Here is a 20,404-nt window from a genome sequence, read left to right as displayed (position 1 = left end):
CACATGCACCGCGCACACACACATGCACCGCGCACACACAAATATGCACCTGAACAGCAAGGAGTGCCGGTGTCAGGGAATATATTATGCCCCCCCCCTCCAAATATTTGTCCCCTGAGGAAATAATATGCGTTGGCTCGAGAAACCAATATTTTGAAATATTGGATCCTCTTCTGAATATTTGCATGCCCTTATTTTTTTAATAACAAAAGTAACAATTGTTTTGGCATATGGTTATGGACATGAATTTTCAACGAAAGCCTTAATTTTTTTTTTATTACTTTCCAAACTTATTTGTGAAATTATTTCGCAGTTTATTTTATGGGCACTTTTACCTTTCCATACCATCTGTTTGGTCCAATCCTTGCACGAACCAAATGTCGTGCCTAACCATAACCCGAGGCTACAAACAAGTTCCCTGGGGAGAACACATGTTCACCGGTGAGTACACATATTTGATCCACTGGAGGCCAAATTACACCGGCGTGTCTTGTGCCATGTTATTGCAGGTGCCACCTTTATCACACTGCCCGACACAACGCCTGGGCCTAATGGCACCCCCTGTGAGACTGCAACTGCTTCTTATTTCAAGAAAGCTGATGTTATTTTTAATGAATTATCAAAATGAAATAAAATAGAATTTGTCTATGAATTAAATAATTGCTGACAGCCACTGCTGGGTTGAGCCAGAAGGGCCTACACTCGAGGGAGCAAGCGGGAACTCCTCGCGAGGGGAGTTTGGCATGGCCAGGTGTCTTGGACGAGGTAGGAGTACCAAGACTTTACCCGACTCACTGCTGGGTGGACAGATCGTGGGCCGGGTGGGGGGTGGGATTTTGTAAACTTGCGCATTGTTACATCTTTGGGACCTTTTTTCAGTATCAGGTGGGAGGGGTGGGGCTGGGTGGAGAGGGGCTGGTCACCCCGTGGTGCCCTTATAAAACGCAACGTTTAACCTACTCACGCCGGCTTGTGCCCGCCCTCACAGTCGGGCATATTTGCGGAATACACCACGCCGCCGTTGACCCTGGCCATTGACCGAGCAACCCAACGTTCCTACCAGCTCCCTCCGCAGGAATGTGTTTTCGCGGGGGTGGTGGGTGACCACCAACCCGCTCACCTGGCGGAGTAGGAGGCAGCAGTCTCCTGCGCTGGGGATTCCTGCTCAGCTCCTTGTCGTGGGAGCGGCAGGAGGACGTGTGGGTCAGCGGCTCGTCGTACTGGCGGTCAGCTCCCCGGTAGCGCCCGCTCGACTCCTTGTAGTATTGCCTGCAGGGGGCACAGCATTGTGAAGTGTGGAATCACAACAAAAATGGTCAAAGATCCAGTTTCAAGTGTATTTTTTTAAAGTCGGTGAGAACGCAAGGGACCCAGATAGGAGTCTCATTTGCGAGAGTAATCTGGGCCACCAGTATGACGAAAGCTAAACAAATAAAACATAGTACAGCAATGAAACGACTGGAGATCACGAGGGAAAAAACTGCATCACATGATGAAATCGAAAATATTGCACAAACATAAATCGGTGTTAATACGATCCCTGTAAGTCTCACTTTGGGCAGATCATTTTTTTTTACTAATAATAGTACAAATTTTGATTTAAAGCTTTCGTGACTACAGGGATTCATATTCTTGGTTAAAGTCCTATCTACGTGACTTTACCGAAAGAACCAAGAATAATAGTACAATTAAATTTAAGTTACGCAGATTTCGTGTGACTCATTGTACTTAAATGTGCGCAGGCCGAATGGTCTAAAACAGCCACCAATACAGAGAGAGCGAGCTGATGAGCTGAGAAAAAATAGAAACCAGGGAACAGAGATGATAGGGTGGAGGGAGAATAACGAAGGTGGAAAAGAAAGGTTCTATCCTACAATACAGTCGATTGAACACGGCATACAATTGAGAGGAAACATTCAGTCTGGTAAAACTTGTCATTTGGTATTGAAGTGAAGTTTACGGGAACAATGGCTTTAGTTAGCCCTACGTTGAAGTATAGAGGGCGCGGAAATAGTACGGGGTTAGAGGACACTCGCCAGAGGTGGGACAAAGTCATTGTTATGCAAGTCCAAGTCGAGTCGCAAGTCATCAAATTCATGACTCGAGTCTGACTCGAGTCCAAGTCACATGACTCGAGTCCACATCTCAGAGGTGGGACAAAGTCATTGTTATGCAAGTCCAAGTCGAGTCGCAAGTCATCAAATTCATGACTCGAGTCTGACTCGAGTCCAAGTCACATGACTCGAGTCCACATCAGTCATAGGTGGGACAAAGTCATTGTTATGCAAGTCCAAGTCGAGTCGCAAGTCATCAAATTCATGACTCGAGTCTGACTCGAGTCCAAGTCACATGACTCGAGTCCACATCTCATAGGTGGGACAAAGTCATTGTTATGCAAGTCCAAGTCGAGTCGCAAGTCATCAAATTCATGACTCGAGTCTGACTCGAGTCCAAGTCACATGACTCGAGTCCACATCTCATAGGTGGGACAAAGTCATTGTTATGCAAGTCCAAGTCGAGTCGCAAGTCATCAAATTCATGACTCGAGTCTGACTCGAGTCCAAGTCACATGACTCGAGTCCACACCTCTGACACTCGCCAATTAAATAGTCATGCCTATAACAATAACCAACGACTAGCACTCCCACTGACTCTGATCCTACCTCTAACCCCACCTTACGCACTTAGAAGTGCTCTCAGAGGTAGCTCTGTGTAATCTGCTTCCATGCTCCGTTCTCTAATAGGAGGGAAGGGGTAATGCGCTGTGCTCTGCAAGAGATCCGATTGGATCTTTCGCCAGTTCTGCCTATAGCACCGATGGTGATACAACTGAGGGAAGATATGTGTTTAATATATATGTGTTTAACCCGTCTTGTCACTCAGTAATAGGGCAAATCTAGTGATTTCACACCAGTGGAATGTATGTGCTTATTAACACATCTATATCAATATATCTATACGGGAGGTCTGGACCGCCCTACTCAATATGCTGCCGCCGCGAACCTCACCAGGACAAGCGGATTGAGTCACGAACGAATATCAATAGACACATGAATATGAACGTGAATATATATATGGATATGCAGCAATGGCACTAGAGCATGCCCATTGCAGTGATGTGAAAGTACGTTTTTCCTCACGAGAAAAACCGTCAAATGTTCGGACAGCCCACGACGTACATCCGTGACATAAGAGTTCCATTTAAAAAGAGTAAAGATGGCTTTTGAGTCCCAACAGCCATTTTCTATGGCAGTCCCTGCTTTGTAATGCGTGGACAAATGATCTTTTCTACTTCTGTCATCCAAGCTTTTATCGGAGCTTCCACTCCCAAACGGCGACATTTGAGGACAAGTCGAGGAGAGAACGAGTGGTGTAGGGTGGTTTCAGTTTCATTTATTTGGTATAGCCCTGTGAGCCATTCGGCTCTTGGTTGGCATGGTGACTGGGCCCCTCCGGCCTGTGGACACAGGTGCTGTTTCACCGCATTCACACCCAATATTCAATACACTGGTGAGAGCCCACCGTGTATTAACACCGCACTCCGATTGTAAGTCCATCACACGGACACTTGCTCCGAGACCGGAAGAGGTGAGGTGCAGTCCTTCCATATTAAACTGCTGCTATTGGAACCACACAATGGAGACAATAATTATTATAAATGGCCTCCGTTTACCTAGGACAGTTCTCACCAGGCCTGAAGACTCGTTTTAAGGAGGGTCCTGCATCTGGGTGTTTTGGCCATTTTTGTAAATGAATGCTTGAATTACTGTAAGTATGTCACGACTCACCGCCATGAAATTCTGTGAAATGTCATAACTTTATTTAGGAATTATTTCACCGTCTCCTTTTGACCATCTCAGATGTACTGCTCCTTTTTTATATTCTTGGTTCTTTCGGTAAAGTCACGCAAGAAAATTAAAAATGTTCTTGCTGTGGATTTCACACCTGATGATGATTGCTTGTGTTGCAGTCGAAACGTCGTGAGAATTTTTATTGTTTTATATTTATATTATTTTATTATTTCCCTTCTACGTGACTTTACCGAATGAACCAAGAATATGAATCCCTGCAGTCACGAAAGCTTTACATCAAAATGCTCCTTTTTTATTCCGTTTCACGTGTGCACCTTTGTTCCATCCCATCAACACGGGCCATCTATTTGCATATACATTACATAAATCGTCACAATATATATTCTCACACACATTATTTGATGCACATATCCTGTCTGTAAGAATCAAACTTAATTGAAGAATCGTTGGACCTCTACAATGAAGCACGTAGACTCCTGCCTGAGGATGATTTTTCTCCTCTGTTGCTTCCCCAAGTCATCCGTGCTCTTGATTTCCTGCCTCCGTTCAAGTCCATGCTCAAGGCCTCCCTGTTTTCTTCTTTCTGTCTCTTGCCTGCCTGTTTTTTTCTCAATACGATTTATATTCCCACTCCTTTTGTACAGCATCATAAGATTCAATTTAATTCATATGCTACCTAAACACAAAGTGTACCGCATTAAACACTGCCCTGTATCCGTACACAGATCCTGCTTTAATTGTCTGGTGTGCTTGACACAGCGACTGCAAGCAGCACATATTTAGTGAACCATGAGCAGGACACATCGCTTAAGAGGAATGAAGGTCGAGACTAACAACAGAGTGGCAGCTAAAGGAGGGTTTAACGCCCGAAAGAGTACATACGATCACGCGTATGGAACGGTGAGATTAACTGATGTGCGGGTAGGCGCGAAATGGATTGCTGCATCCCAGGAACGTGAGATGTGGCAATGGCCTGGGGAGGCCTTCATCCAGGAATGCGTTGATCACGCCTGATGATGAAGACGTCGACGGATGGAGAGATGATACTGAGTCAGCGGTTCCGCGTGTCTGGCAGCCACACGAATATGGGGCAATGAACGTTGACGACGATGTTCCGGTGGGCATGGGGTTGAGCACCTGTCCCTGGTGAGCGGGCTTCCCTCCTCGTCGTCGCTGTAGAAGCTGGGCTCCGCCGCGTAGCCGTCCTCGTCGTCGACGGCCGCCTCCCTCTGGATGACGGGGACGCGCCCGTCGCCGGTGGACGAGCTGCGGGACAGAGCGCGGGGACACGGTCCATCCCTTCGCACGTGGGCGCGCCCGCACGCCCACGTTCTCGTTTTGCTAACGAAATGAGCGAGGTTGAAAAAAAAAAGTGCCAAACCTAGTGGAATTTTTTTTTCGTTCTTTTTCATTTTAGCCAATGGTGAAAATCGCCGAGCGTGATGACGACTTGTGACTGTGCACCGACGACCTAAGCGCGACCATGACGTCACAACGTGACCGGAAAAATTTGTGACGTTATTAGAGACTGCAGTGCGCCGGGGAAGACCAAAGGTGGTAATTTGCTCACATATCCTGTCATAGAAATATTACACAATGGTGGATTTTGCGGCAATGCCCTCTGTTGTCCACCGCTAAGCCTCGCAAGCTTACGTCAGCCTATTTGTGGAGGGTACTTATCCATCTTATGCGATATCCAGGCCCAAATTCCTGCTTCGATTTTGACATCTGAGGAGACCGGTTTATTTGGTCAGAGGCAATTCACAAATTGAAGGTGAACATTTTAAATGTCCAATTGGGGGCTTGAACTGCCCATCAATCGCCCTTTTAATGTGATCCTCCAACCGTTGCCTCCAAAGCTTTGGATCAAAGTTGTGCACCGCCTTGCCTATAGCTAGATTCAGCAGCAGTCACTGGTGAATTATGGACAAGTAGAGCGAGTTCCCTCATCGCATTGCAGGTCCAGGTTTTTTAGTCAATGTACGCAAGATTGGGTCGTCATATCAAATAATGTTTTACTCATGACGATCATTGTCCCCGCCACACGAACGTGCAATTTGTGCGCGAACACTCAGGGGCTCCCAATGGCGATGAGAACTGCCCAATGTTCATTTGAGCAGAGACAAAACTTTGAATTTCTATCATGTGAGTATCAAGGGCCCAGTGAATGTAATTAGGGTGAACAAAATTAGCTTTGAAGATTCCACCTGATTTTAGTGCGGGTGAGAAATTATTGTGAAAATGCAATTGGTGAATGATTCATTTGCACGAGCAACAATCGCTGCTTTCAATGACATCAAAGAGGGAGAAGTGAAGCTCTATGTGGAATTGGCATAAGCCTGAAAGGATAATTTGGCTTAATGAAGAAGTTGTGCTCATTAAACGTTAATTATATCACGGTATAACTCCTAACTCTTACCACCAGACTCTCACTCGATATCCGTATTGATTATAAGTCCACTACGCTCACCATTACACCATGGCACCACCCCCCGTGACTGGGCATTTATTGAAAGCAAATGACTAATTACAACTGTTTTAAGAGATAATTGATGTGTAGCTGTTTACACATTATTTACATGACAATTTAGAAATATGAATCGAATTAACTTATTGCCCTCTGTCATTCGACTGTTGGGTGAAGACCTTCCTATGTCTGTTGATCATAGTAGTTTTATTGTTTACGTATAGTTTTTATATCATTATGATGCTTGTTTTACCCAGGAAGACCTCACTGAGTCTCAAGACTCCTTTTCAGGACGGTCCTGCCAAGTTTCTGCAGGAGAGAGTGATGTTTGCTGCGTGTAATCTCAATTGCGAAATAACAAATCTTTGGTTTAGTTTTGAACCCCAGGTCCTCCTTACTGCGAGGCACAAGCATACGCTGGAGTCGGAAGATGTGATCTAAACTCGACTCTTGGCAGTATTTATAATATTATAATTTAAAAAAATGTGCCCAGTGTCTGCTGCGGCTGTCTCCTGTACAGCGCTTTGAGATCCTTGATGAAAAGCACTATAGAAATGGAATTATTATTATCAGTAATGAGTAATGTTTGAACAAATCATGGTGGCCCACTTCGCCAAACCTGCGCTGACTAGCATGGTGAAGTATGTTCAAACAGCCTCGATGACTGACACAGTTTGGGGAGGGCCTTCATCCAGCAGTGGTTTGAAGACGGGTTGTAACGTATTATTATTATTCTTTTATGTTTAACATTTATATCTTGAGACTGTTGTCGTCCACTGCTTCTTAAAAAATTAAGAATACATTTCGGAAATGTGGATACGAGACATGACACGGTATTATGGGTAAGATGAGCGACAACGAGAGATGAGACACGACATGAGTTACGACAAACGCAGGTGGCGCACACTGACGAAAAGCGCACACTCAAAGGGCCGCCGTGGAAAACACATCTGCCAGCGTGGTCCATTCCATATGGGAGGAAGGTCCAGTCCGGGTTTCACCGCAGCGTGCCAACGCCGAACTGTTGTGTGCGGGTGCATCTATAATGATACTACGCATGCTACTTGTTCACCTTTTCCCTGCTTGATTATTGGTTTTTTTACCCTTCTATCTGGCAACAAAACTGACACCTTTTTTTACAAGGAGTCATGTTTGCATAGACCACAATACCTGCAGCCATAATGCAAACAAAAAACATAACTCTGATAAGATATGCACTGTCCTTGAAGTTGATTGGTCCACACCCGAGACAGCTTTCCTTAGAGCCTAGTCTCAAATGGGTTGGACCAGATGACGCCAAAAGGCGCACAACTCAAAGACAATGCACCATCAAAGTATGAGAACTCGGGGTAAGCATTTACACCATTGGAACCTCATTTGCCAGTAAAAAAACATGATAATTGTTTTTTTACCCTGCTTCTTCTCGGTAGAAGGGTCTGGTCATGCTATTTATCCACGCATTTCTATTGCGTCCCTCGCGTGCAATCACGTCCACTGTCGACTTAGCTCGTTTCAACGCTCACCTCCCATCTCGCCCTCCGCCTGCCCCCCTACTCCGTCTGTCTTGCACCGGTGGCGTCTGCACAGCCCTCCCAGCTGCATCTTCTTCGTCTCTGCTCGATACGTGTCGAAACCACCTCAGGCTAGAATATTAGTACCTGCGAGGCGAATCGATGAATTGTCGAAAATTGTGGTTGTGTTTATATTTTTTTTAAAAATCGAGCCTTTTCATCTACTTAGTTTCAACCTCATTTGTATCGTTGATCTTCTATGTTACGTATTGTTTGACCTGTCTCATTCGTTATATTAACATTTGCAGGAGATCTTCATTCAAGTAGCATCGATCGTGAAGACGCATTCCTTACTATGCACAATCAGATTGCGTACATCATGAATATATGCACAAATGATCTTACTTGAAAAATGATTAAATGCTTGAAAATTACAACTATCCTCCCCGTAGCCTTGCTAATGATGATGGATTCACGATCGTTGACAAGAGGCAAAGCCCGAGTCGGAGCCACCTCCCCGATGGAATTGGAGCCACATTTTGAGTCAGACACACACATGTAATGTATGACACATTAAATCCAACCTTATTACAGTTTGGAGACATTTTAAGTATTATGACTGTCGGTCATGATACAAACACACTTGAAATAAGTCATGCATTATACAGCTTTGCGGGCTTTAAGAGAAGACATAACATGCACACGTTGACCTGAAGACTGGTACATACCGTACATACGTCTCATAGTAGCGATTTCGGCTTTAAAAAAAATACATATAATCACATCCGTATGTTGGCAGAATAGGAAAAAATATATATTGGTTAGCGGAAAACATTTCAACATGGTGCAATTTACCCTACAAAACAAACAGCTTCTTACGAATGAATAAAAACCACTTTAGATTTGGTGTTTGTAAAAAATAAAATATTTCCATCGAAAACGGAAGGACAGAAAATGACAATGAATTAGAGGTCGAGACAAAGCTTCCCCTATATAGCCATACAGACTGGTGGGGCAAGTTCTGTTCGCAGGCGCCTACGAAGGTGAGTGCGGTGCACAAGGCAGGGTTGTGACCAGCAACACGCCCGGCCACGTGCGTCTGCCCAGCGCCGATGTCTACACACCGCATAAGGTACTCATTTGAGGCTGAGTCGATCTAGGCGGAGGCCCAAAGACCGGTTCAGATAGTAGCCACTTAATGCTGGCCGCGAGCGGGACATTCTCAGGTCGCCGGGTTCGTCGCGCAGTGAGCTAACCGCTGCACCATCGCTCCGCACCGACTGGTAAAACCATAAATAAATATGTCCCACAGAACACTGCACACTCACATCCACCCACAATCCTCAATCAATATGTTTGTCAACATTCGATCTGGAAGCTTCAACCGATAACAACAAATATTAAATGGGCCATATAATTTATTCTGGGCAGCATATTAATTTACAACGTGCACATTTTATTATTATTTCTATTGTTATTTGATAATGCCATTCGGTAATACGATCAGTACTGATGTTACGTGGCTTATGTGTCCTCCATAGAATGCATATTTCTGTGCACAAAGGTCTCTTGTATGTCTTACCGACTGTCAGTGAGCACCTATTTGGGCTGGTACTGCACATGAGGTGTGATGCAAACAGTACCACACATTCCTCCTTTGTCACACAACATCTGCCATTAATCACAGCACCACACCGTAATAGCAATTGATGGTATTACACAAACACACACACACCACACCACACCGCTCAGTTTAGGCCGAGTCAAATTAGGGGACGTGCAGATTAAGTTACCAGTTGCCACCACTAGCGTGGTCTAGTATCGTAACCAGGAGTGAAACCATGGATTTCTCTATCCTCTTAGTTCTTTCGGTAAAGTCACGTAGGTAAAAAATGAAATTAAAATTAAACAATAAAAAATCACGACGTTTCGGAGGCAACACAAGTCTTCGTCATCAGGTGGGACCATCACAGCCAGATTAGCTGCTGATGACGGAGACTTGTGTTGCCTCCAAAACGTCGTGATTTTTTATTGTTTTATTTAAATTTTAATTTCATTTTTTACCTACGTGACTTTACCGAAAGAACTAAGAGTATGAATCCTTGCAGTCACGAAAGCTTCAAATCTAGAATGGATTTCTCTGATTGTTGAATCGATGTTTTTTTTTATTTGTACATGTTGCACGTGATAGGTTTGCTTGACCTCCTCTAGCCACTCGAGGCCACGGCATTCACCACAATGTTAAAAATAAAAATAGGATCAAATCTGCAACACCACATCCAGAATGCATTCAACCACACAGGCAGGGACTTTTTTTACACACTTGAATTGAACTTGCCCTGTTATCTGTTTATATTCCTTCAAATCTTTGGCGCTTAATATCTGCGGATCAACGGAGCCCAACGAGCTGAAATATTATATACAGACTCGTCTCACGTGATAAGTCAAGATTTCATTATAAAAACCGGTCCAGGTCCCGCCGATCCTGGGTCTATTCGTGTTTTTTTACTTCATTTTACCAATTGATACCCGCACATTCCGCCCCACCATGCCCTTTTGATATGTTTAATTTGCCTTATGCAAGCCACTCACTTTTATTCAGCACATCAACTTTTATTAATTCTGGGGTCAAAGACATTTATTTTCTAATTTAGAGTGCAAATAAATGTGTGTGCAATGAAAAACTTGTTTTTCACTTATTCTTTTTTAATGATCCCTGCCCAAAGACAAGCACTACAGAGACAAAGCTCACTGATTTCGCCATATAAGATTGTTGGGGTTAACTACCGTTAGCATCAACAATAACAGCGACTGCCATTCGCCACTAAGTGGCAGTCAAGTCATCACGGCCCTTGTGCCAGGCGAGATGCACTTGAGGCCACGTGCAATATTGAACGCTCGCTGGCAGGAGGTCACGGGACAGACCCAGGTGTAATGGGGTTACTGATTGAAACGACTGACAGATGCACCACCTGTGCTCCCCACTGTACCGACTTGCTGTGTGTTAGCCACCCGGTGCTCGGTTCATTGTTGTTTTACTTGCTCCACACTGTTTGCGAGCACACGTGCCCACAAAGACAAAGATCCCCCATATAGCCTTAACATACTACTGGGGCAAGTGCTGATACCGAGCACCTATGAAGGCCGGAACGGCACATGAGGGGGTGGGTGGCCAGCACCACGCCCGGCCGCCTTTGTCTCCCTAGTGGCAATGTTTTATACATCACGTTAGGTACTCATTTTAGGCTGAGTCGACCTAGGGGAGTCCCAGGACCGAGTCAAATAATCGTCACTGGTGTTGGCCATGAGCGGGAATCGAACTTGGGTCGCCGGGTTCATAGCGCAACGCGCTAACCGCAAGACCTCCGCTCCCTACCACACACGCACACATACACACCAACACACACACACGATACCTTTTAGCCGAGGCCCTCCTGACTGTGCCGTTGGGGTGGTGCAGGGACACGTGCTGCCCCGTGTCAGACGGGAACAAGCCCCCCTTGCAGTTGCCTGCCGCGGGCAGGTGGCTGTTGTTGCCATTGTTGATGTTGGAGTTGGGCGGAGACCCCGGAACCTTGGCTCCGTTCTGGCCAGGCTGCACGTGGTTGCCGAGCAGGTGGCTCTCCGGTCCTTCCTCCGCATCTTGGCCGCAGCTGCCCTGGTGGCAGTCGTCCTCCGTGTTCTTGGTCAGCTGCAGCGGCCGCTGAGTGGCCTGGCTCTGCGGGAGGGTGTCCTTCCTTTCGGACGATGGCTGCGGCCCCACGGAGTCACCGAAGAGACCCCCGGATCTCTGCGTGGTGTCGGGTGTGAGGATCAGAGAAATCGGCGTTTCTGAATCGTGAATATGTGTCATTACATGTCTAACAATAATGGCAACACACAAATGCTTGCAAACATGAACTTGATTGCAGCATCATTTTAATGTATTGTGCACCACATCGTGTGACAAATGGAAGGAAAAATGTAATGAACGTATTATGATTCGTGACACTGGCTGACATGCTCACAGCCATACTGGGCAGCAGTCTGTTGCGGCCGTTTTTTAATCACATCCTGGCAATGGGGTTCCCTGTGGGTTTTTTCTGGCACTCAGCCCGGATTTGATCCCACTGAGAGCCAGGGTTAGAATCGGGCAGCCACATCTGATTGAACTGAATTCTGAAGTGTTCGTGGTCTTAGCTGGGTCATCAATAATTGCACGCAATAAAAAAAAATCCATCACATGAAATTTGCTTCTGGACTTAACGTGGCTAAATTTCACATCTGCCAATTAAAATTCCAGTCTGTCATGTGATGAACATTACTCCCATGGACGGGAAAAGTTCTGCTCCCTGCTGTGTGGACCAGAGGTCACTTTAAGGAATCTCAGAGGGAGCTCTGCGATATATACTTCCGTGGGTTGTACTCTAACACATGCTGCTCTAGGATCGTTCCAAATGGATACGTCGCCTCGTGACAAAATGCCTGTATCACAATCAATATCAAACTGAAAGTAAAATGAAAACAATTTTGAAAAGAAAATAGCAATGGGGAGGCCTTAAACCACGGTAATGGATCACGTGACACATTGTCCCCAGTGAAATTGGCTAAGGGTGCACATCTGGTGTCAGCCACTCACCCGGAAGATGGCTTCCTCTTCTTCCTGCGAGTGCACAGACGTCGCGTCCTCCTCCTGCAGGTCACCCGAGATGGCTCTGCGGATCTCTGGACCGATGTCATGCAGCGTCCGCAAGCCCGCCTGTCGAGTAAATGGAACAATGCAACAACACGCGGGGGACAGGGGGGGGACGCACACGAGCAGGGGAGTCACGACTCGCCTTGCGATAGCAGAGACAACACCATGACATCTGGCTCCCGCGCACCACCGGTGTACCGCCAATATGTTCATTCGTATCTGTTGCCAGCCCTCTAAGGGAATCATTAATTGCTTCATTCATTCGGACTGAAATCACAGAGCTTTGTTGTCCTTTGACTCTTTGAAGGCCTTTGGCATTATCGTTGCTTCTAGATCTCACTGGAATTTAAAAGGTGAGGGGGTAAAGCTGAATTTGTGTGTTGTCCATCATCGCCACTGATCTATGCCATCATCAAAAGGTTTACTGTTTTTATACGGTATAACTTGGATAATATTTCAGATAACGCACCTTTCAGTAGCAATCACGTTTTTCAACTGCCTTTGTACATTTCCGAAGTTGCGTTCTGAAATAAATTACTGCATTCACTCAACTAAAGTGGAAAATAGCATTATTAGATGTTCTACTTTTTGAGCTGATAAAACAGAATTTTAATTCCCAAGTGTGAAAAGAGCTTTCATTATGATGCAGAAATCTGCCCATGACCACATCACTCGGATTGTGCCCGATCTCGGAAGCGAAGCAGGGCTGATCCTTTCCTGTGAAGTGCTTGCAAAGGCAACCACTTTATTTTGGTGATTTTCGAAAAGTTTTTTGATTTGGCCATGTTTGTTTGTTGTAGTACAGAGTTAGACTAATGGCCTTAATTTAAGTTGTCTTGTGGTTGTTGTTGTTTGACTTGCATCCCACTGGGATTTTTGCACACAGTGTTGGTGTACGGTGCTTTTTCTGCAATATTTTGCTGTCTTTTCTTTGATTTTCTGTTTGCACATAGTCACTTTAAGATGTTTTCTTGTTCATGTTTTTGTTTTCTGTTTGTTGCGGTTGCACCCGATTCAAGAGCCGAATGGCTCACAGGGCTATACCTAATAAATGATCTTGAACTTGAACATGACGCACGCGTCATCCTCCGCTGTCGGGCGCCATCGTGACCAGCGGATGGTTGGTACAGCCAAATCCATTGTCGTACTGCATTTCTACGCTTCTACGTCTAATACGTCCCCCCTCCCCCCCCTTCATCGATCCCCACTGATCAGCGTGGTGAACTATGGTCAGATCACTTCCACAACCAGCATGGAGTGGGTGGGAGGCCCTCATCTAGCTGTGGGTTGACAAAAGCACTCCATCGTATTCTGTATCGGATTGTAAGACGCTCCAAAAATATAAAACATCACCCAAAACTTGTCCCCCCGGTGTCAATAAAATTGTACAAATCCTGTCACACACAAACGCACATGCGCACCCGCCAGATTGTAACACCACTCAACACTTTTGCTTTCAAATACATCGGGGGAAAGGAGAACGTGGCACATGTACACGAATATAATGCAGAAGCAGCTAGTGCTCAGTCCTGTTTGAGCTGAGGGACTTTCCGGCCTATCCACCAACACCCTCCGCTCACATGCTCGCAATTTTGCAAATTATAACGATACTTGTTTTTACGTGGGTGACTACGATGAGGCTGAGACTAAATAACGGTGCCGTTGTCAAGGTCGGCGCTGCCGGAGGGCACCGCTAGACGAAGCCACGGCCTGGCACCGCACCAGCGGCAGCTCTCGTCTGTCCAAGTGGCAGACAAGCTTGCACGCTAATCCATCTCTACGGGCGATTACTGCAGCCCGGCATCACGGCTCCCCAGCGCCGGGCAGACACTCGAGCCTCCGAACAACACCCACCGCCTGTATCGCAGTCGGCGGTCGCATGGGAACACCTGCGCGTGTGCGCCGAGAGCGGCTAATGTCGAACGCGCGAATGATAACGCCGCGCCGTCGTCCTTGACAAAATTCGCGCGCGTGCTTTCTCCAGGGCTCTCTTGCCAGGATGTTAATACTGTGGGGAGAAGTTTTGTGAATTTTTCGGTGTTTGTGTGGGGATCGGTGGCGCGGCGGTAGAAATCCGGCAAACCGAGTTCGATTCCCGCTCACGGCCAACACCTGGTGACGATTATTTGAACCGGTTCTGGGCCTCCCCTAGGTCGACTCAGCCTCAAATGAATACCTGGTGCGGTGTGTAAACATCGCCACTAGGGAGATAAAGGCGACCGGGCGTGGTGTTGGCCAACCACCCGGTCTTCATAGGTGCTCGCTAACAGCACTTGCCCCAAAAGTCTGTCAAGGCTATACAGGGGGATCTTTGTCTTCGTGTGTATTTTAAAGGGCATATTTTTTTTAATTAATATATAAATATATTTTAATTCAGCATGTAACAATCCTTTCAGTGGATTCATCATCGCTGACAATGGTGACGATGACGATGATGAATCGAAGACTTGCCACGATATGGAGGGTTCTGATTCTTTTCATAAATCAATTATTTATTTTTTTAAATCTAATTTTCACGTTTAATTAATATTCTTTCTAAGTTATTTGTCTCGTCTAAATGTATTGTTACATTATTGTCCGCATACCGATTTAATAAATTGTGAACAATTGATTCTCAAACGCATGATTCGATGTACGTATCATCACTGTAAGAATTATATTTGAAGCGATGTAAATGTTGTGGCTTGGCTCTCCAACACACCGGTGTGCTGTACTAGTGACGAATTGGCATGTTCTGTTTACGTGACAACCCTTACTAGTTGGCTGTGTCGGGTGGTGGCGGTTTTTAACGACACATTTATATATTTACGCGATCTAACCCAAAAACCTCTATTACAGATCTATTGTTACATGCCCAATTTTAGTGATCAGAAAATCCTCCCTATACTATGCAAGAAGCGAAGGCAATGGCTTTCGTAAATATACCAATATATATATTTGGTAAAAAAAATAGACACATGATTGAAAATTGAAAATAACGTTTACGATTGCTCCTTCAAAAACATACATATATATGAATCTCCTCCGAGTGGACAACTAAACACTTTTTTTAAAATACATATTTGCCTCTTCCACACATTAGGTCATTGGTAGTGACCTATGTCCCACAGGAGTTGCACCGGGTGGCCCATTTCCCCATCCCGGCCAAAGTCACGTTGAGGGCTCCGGTGCATCGGTGACAGCGAGCGCCGGCCTCCCGCTCTACGAGCGTCGCCTCCGATCATTGCGACGCCGACGACCTCAGTTCCTGAGCTGACACGGCAGAGCCTTCTGGGCAGAGTTGGCAGCCGCCCCAGGCAAGCGGGCAGCTGGACTTTACAACGAGGTCTGCCTTCTTCGTAAGCTCGGGGTTTAAGCCCCGGCGAAAATTAATTCTTCCACCGTGACGGTCGGCACACGTGCACGAAAGTCCGTCTCGCTGCGGTGCGCGTGAGCTCACATTGAACATTGAGGGCGGGCGATTTGCATGCACTGGCATACACGCGGAGACTAAAACCACGCGTCCTATTGCCGTGCACAGACTGTTGTTGGGGAGCAAGTGCCGATAGCGAGCATCTGTTAAAGGCGGCAAGGGTAACGCCTGTGCCTCAAAAGAAGAAGCTCCTGGGTTGGATTCCTGACCGACAGCTTTCTGTGTGGGGTTTGTATGTTTCCCCCCCTGTTCTGTATGGGATTTCTCCAGGTTCTCTGGTTTTCTCCCATAGCTGAACAAAAAAACACATACAATCTAACTGGCATTGGCCAAACATCCCAATGCTCAGAAATTATCAGAAATTTCCTCATTTGGGACTAGAGATAAAACACCCCGCCCCCTACAGCGAAGCTCTGGCAGGACCCTCGTTAAAAAGAGTCTTGAGCCTCCGTGAGGCTTTTCTGGTAAAAAGGTGGAGTAATAATACAATAATAAGACTGGCATGGCGCACAAGTGGGTGGTGTGGACAGTACCATTCCCGACCGCCTTTGTCTCTCCAGTTCTGATGTGCACACACCACAACAATTACTCATTTTGAGGCCGAGTTGACCGAGGGGAGGCCCGGGACCGGTTAACACGTTCACCACTGATGTTGGCCGTGGCCAAAAATCAAAACTCCGGTCGCTGCGTTTGTCGCGCAGTCCGCAACACCACGACGCCCACCCCTTCACTCAAATGCAACGCCGTAAAGGTTGAACCATTGAGAGCCAGAGACCTCTGGATTGCAAATTCCAGTGTTACTAATCATGGACACCACGGCAACATCCCATCCGAACACACACCTTTTCACATAGACGATTACATATTTACAATGCGGGGGGGGGGGGGTAGTGTTGCATGCGTAGCGGCGGGTCGATCGTCTCTGCAGAAAATGCCACTCAGGTAATGTTGCTGACGTGAGCGTTCGGCACATCTGCTTTTTGACCCAAATTAAATTTGTTGGTAAGGGTCCACAGGAGGTGGGTGGGAAGGAGGGGGGTAGCTGGGTGGGAGAGGGAGGGAAAGTGGGGGGGGGGGCATAAAATGCGGGGGGGGGGGCGGGGGGGGGCTACAATCACGCACAGAACCCAGTCTCTCACTCGTCACCCATTCCACACAATGCCACGGTCATCGCTCCACATCCTGGCCTACTTTCAGAATTCCTCTGCTGTGTAAGCAAGCCAAGGTGCCACGGAATGCAACCCCCTCCCCCCCCCATCGTACTCAATAATTATGTACGGGAAAAAACTCCCCTCTAAGGAACACGTTCTCTACTTGCTTTGATGCCTTGTTGCGAGTGTTACCGAGGCAAAATATGCAAATACTTTCAGACATGCAATTAAAAGCAAATCTATCCCTGTTTTCCTTTTGCGTGCATTAAAAACGAAATCCTTAAGGCAAAAATCATTGTCTTTCAGCAAACCAGTGTTAACGCAGAAGCTGCTGCATTATAATGTGTTTTGCAGGCGAAACGATTCTCTAATTACAATTCTTTGAAATAATTCAAGTCTGTGTATATGGAAATGCATTTTTTTCTCTGCTGCTGTATTACATTCATAATCCATAAGCGTTTTAATGTTAATGAACTCTTGCTAAGAAGCGATGCGAGTAAAAGTAAACCTATAGAGACAAAGACAATGGTGCACCGCGTATAGCCTTTCGAGGCTGTGGAGCAAGTGGAGATAAACAGCACCCATGAATACTCTTAGGTTTTTTCGGTAAAGTCACGTAGGTAAAAATAAATAATATAAATATTATGTCTATTTTTATTAAAAGAAAGCATATTTATTTATTTATTTGCTCCTACGTGACTTTACCGAAAAAACCCTAAGAGTATGAATCCTTGCAGTCACGAAAACTTCAAATCTCGAAGCACCCATGAAGACCGGCACGGCTCACAAGGGGGGCGATGGAGCCAGCACCATACCCAGGTGCCTTTGTCTCCCCAGTGTTGTTGTTTACGCACCCGACCAACTCCTCGTTTAAGACTGAGTCGCCATAGGGGAGGCCCAGGATTGAGACTGGTTCAGATTTTTTTTTGCCACTGATGAAGACCGTGAAGGGGGAATAGAACTGAGGTCACCTGGCTCAAAGCGCAGCAGCAGCGGGCTATGCATTATGTCACCGCTCCCCAAATGCACACACTCTTGAAATTGCGATGATGCTGGTGTGTTGGGAGTTCTCGCCTGGTTAAACAATTAAAAAAGAATCATGACTTGACACACACACACAAACAAAATCAACACAATGCAAAAGTTTGCACAGTGGGCAATATTCAGCAGAGGTATTTCCCAGGGAGCCTTTGAGCGTGCGAGACCATCAGTAACGACGCACGGCCTCAGCTGCACAAACTCCTTGCTCGCTCTGCCGCACAGCTGGGCAAGCTGCTTGCACAGCCTGTGCCGGCGCCTGAGCGAGAGGGTGGGGGGGGGCATGTGGTCAGCTGGTGGCTGGAGAGTGATCGACAGGGATGCCAGAGGGCCGGCTCAAGGGGGAGGCAGGTGGAGAACAAGAGAGGGCCAGAGTCTGGTGCTGATGCTGCCCCTGAGTGAGATGGCATCATGGGAAAAATGATGCCCTCTACTGCGTAGGCCAGAGATCACTTGAAGATATCTCAGAGGTGTATCTCTGTGGTATCCACTTGCACGGGATGTTCTCTAACACGCAGACGAGAATAGAGGTAGGTAGGCGAGAGATGGGGAGAGGAGAGCGAGACAGAGGAGACAAGAAGGGAGAGAGAGGAGGAGAGAAGAAGGGAGCAAAGACGGCTGAAATATTTATGTGCAGAATGGGAGAGAGGAACGTAAAGGAAGACGTGGGAAGTGACGAGAAGACAATCCTCTTGAGATTTATTATTGGTGATTTAATATTTATTTCTATTATTAATTTTATTAATTTTAATTTTATTTTTTACCTAGGTGACTTTACCAAAAAAACCTGAGAGCAATCCTCTTGAGATTTATCATTGGTGATTTATTATTTTATTTCTATTATTCATTTTATTAATTTTAATTTAATTTTTTACCTACGTGACTTTACCGAAGAAACCTAAGAGCAATCCTCTTGAGAGACGGAGCGGCTCACCTGGAGTGCCATCGTGGTGCTCCGGGCCGGGTGCCTTCCCAGAACTCCCTGCTCCTTCCTCCTCTTGAACTTGCGGAAGTAGTCCTGGATGAGGAAGGTGGCGTAGAACTTGCCCACCGTCACCTCGTCATCTGTTGCGATTGACGACGCGCACACGTAACGGACCGGCGTTGTGCCGGTGGGTGGGCAGAGTCTCAAACAAGGGGGCAATACGGTGGGCGGAGAACATCGGTTATAGTGACCTTCACAAAAAACACGCGGCCACTTACCACCTGATGGAGGAATGACCTGGTCCAGCAGCTTCATGCTGGTCCTCTTCCAGATCTTCTTGATCACTGCTCTCAGCTCCTCGTTGGCTTGGTCCAAATTCCCTTGGGTGCAAAATTTTACGTATATTGTTGAGACTCGATACAGCAGTTTGTATAGCTATGAGAACATGCAGCGATTGTACATTGTTCAACAGCACCGTTGCTATTATTGTCCTGTTTCTTTCATTCTCTACAATACAGATAATCCACAACACACACTTTGGTGGGGGAACCTTCCACGCGTGGGTTGAATCTGACTTGTGACTTCCTTTCACATGGCGAAATACCCCACTCACGACATTGATCCGTCGCTGCAGGCTATCTGAGCCGCACCAATCGGGTACCGGATGGGAATATTTTTGACCTGGCAAAGTTGTGTTTTCATTTATTTTTTTCAGCGCCACACTCAGTCAATGCATACAGTCGTGGCGTCATCAAAGTCTAGCGTCAACTAACGTACGGCTCGCCAAAGGTAATTTTGTAAAGTCCTTATTTGCCCATCATTTAAAGGGGCCTTCGAGGTCACCGAGAACAAAGCAAGGAACTCACCCTCTGTTTTAATCTTGAGGGACGTTCTAACCAGGGCGAACAGCGTTGCGTTGAACATGACCGTGCCGTCGCTGTTCAGCGGCATGTTCATTGAGACCAGCCTCTGTTAGGAGAGTGAGCACAGACAATCACATGTGTGTATGTTGAACTTCTTTTGCACCGTATGTAGCCGACCGTGCTAATCGGAGGTGCACGAGTGGTCTTGTGTAGCAACCTCTGCATTGTAGTAACCATTTCCAGGGGCTTTGTATCCAGCGTGGCTTATGAGTGCTGAATAATGCTAATGAATAATAATTGTCACTATACCCAAATTGAAAAAGATAAATATATCCACGTGCGTCAGTCAACTCACTGCTGGATGAGTGCCTCCCCGTGCCGTGCAGGGCGTGTGGATGATTTTGTCAATTGTTCACTATGCAGGTCAGTATTGTTTAGTGAAGGTGAAGAGCAAAGACGTAAGAGCACATAAGTACAGTACAACAATGGATTGTGCTGCACCGTTTTATGTTTCTAAGCACTTCAGCCTCACAGCCTTTAACAACTTGTT

General features: G+C 46.3%; 1 protein-coding gene across 10 annotated transcripts in view; it reads right to left on the bottom strand.

Moving 5' to 3' along the window:
- Positions 1-20,404, bottom strand: part of LOC144944328 (voltage-dependent L-type calcium channel subunit alpha-1D-like) — a 208,573-nt gene that overhangs the window by 9,604 nt on the left and 178,565 nt on the right. For all 10 annotated transcript variants that reach the window (XM_078872398.1, XM_078872403.1, XM_078872407.1 and 7 more), the window contains 8 exons: positions 19,858-19,960; positions 19,270-19,371; positions 19,001-19,131; positions 12,409-12,528; positions 11,207-11,580; positions 8,519-8,548; positions 4,950-5,078; positions 1,121-1,269 (listed from right to left, as the gene is read on the bottom strand). In XM_078872398.1, coding sequence (XP_078728524.1) covers positions 1,121-1,269; positions 4,950-5,078; positions 8,519-8,548; positions 11,207-11,580; positions 12,409-12,528; positions 19,001-19,131; positions 19,270-19,371; positions 19,858-19,960 — 1,138 coding nt within the window. The remainder of the gene's footprint in view (positions 1-1,120; positions 1,270-4,949; positions 5,079-8,518; positions 8,549-11,206; positions 11,581-12,408; positions 12,529-19,000; positions 19,132-19,269; positions 19,372-19,857; positions 19,961-20,404) is intronic.

This window comes from Lampetra fluviatilis, chromosome 34, assembly GCF_964198595.1.
Source record: "Lampetra fluviatilis chromosome 34, kcLamFluv1.1, whole genome shotgun sequence".
NCBI classification, from domain to species: Eukaryota; Metazoa; Chordata; class Hyperoartia; order Petromyzontiformes; family Petromyzontidae; genus Lampetra; species Lampetra fluviatilis.
This window is presented reverse-complemented; position numbering and strand designations above follow the sequence as displayed.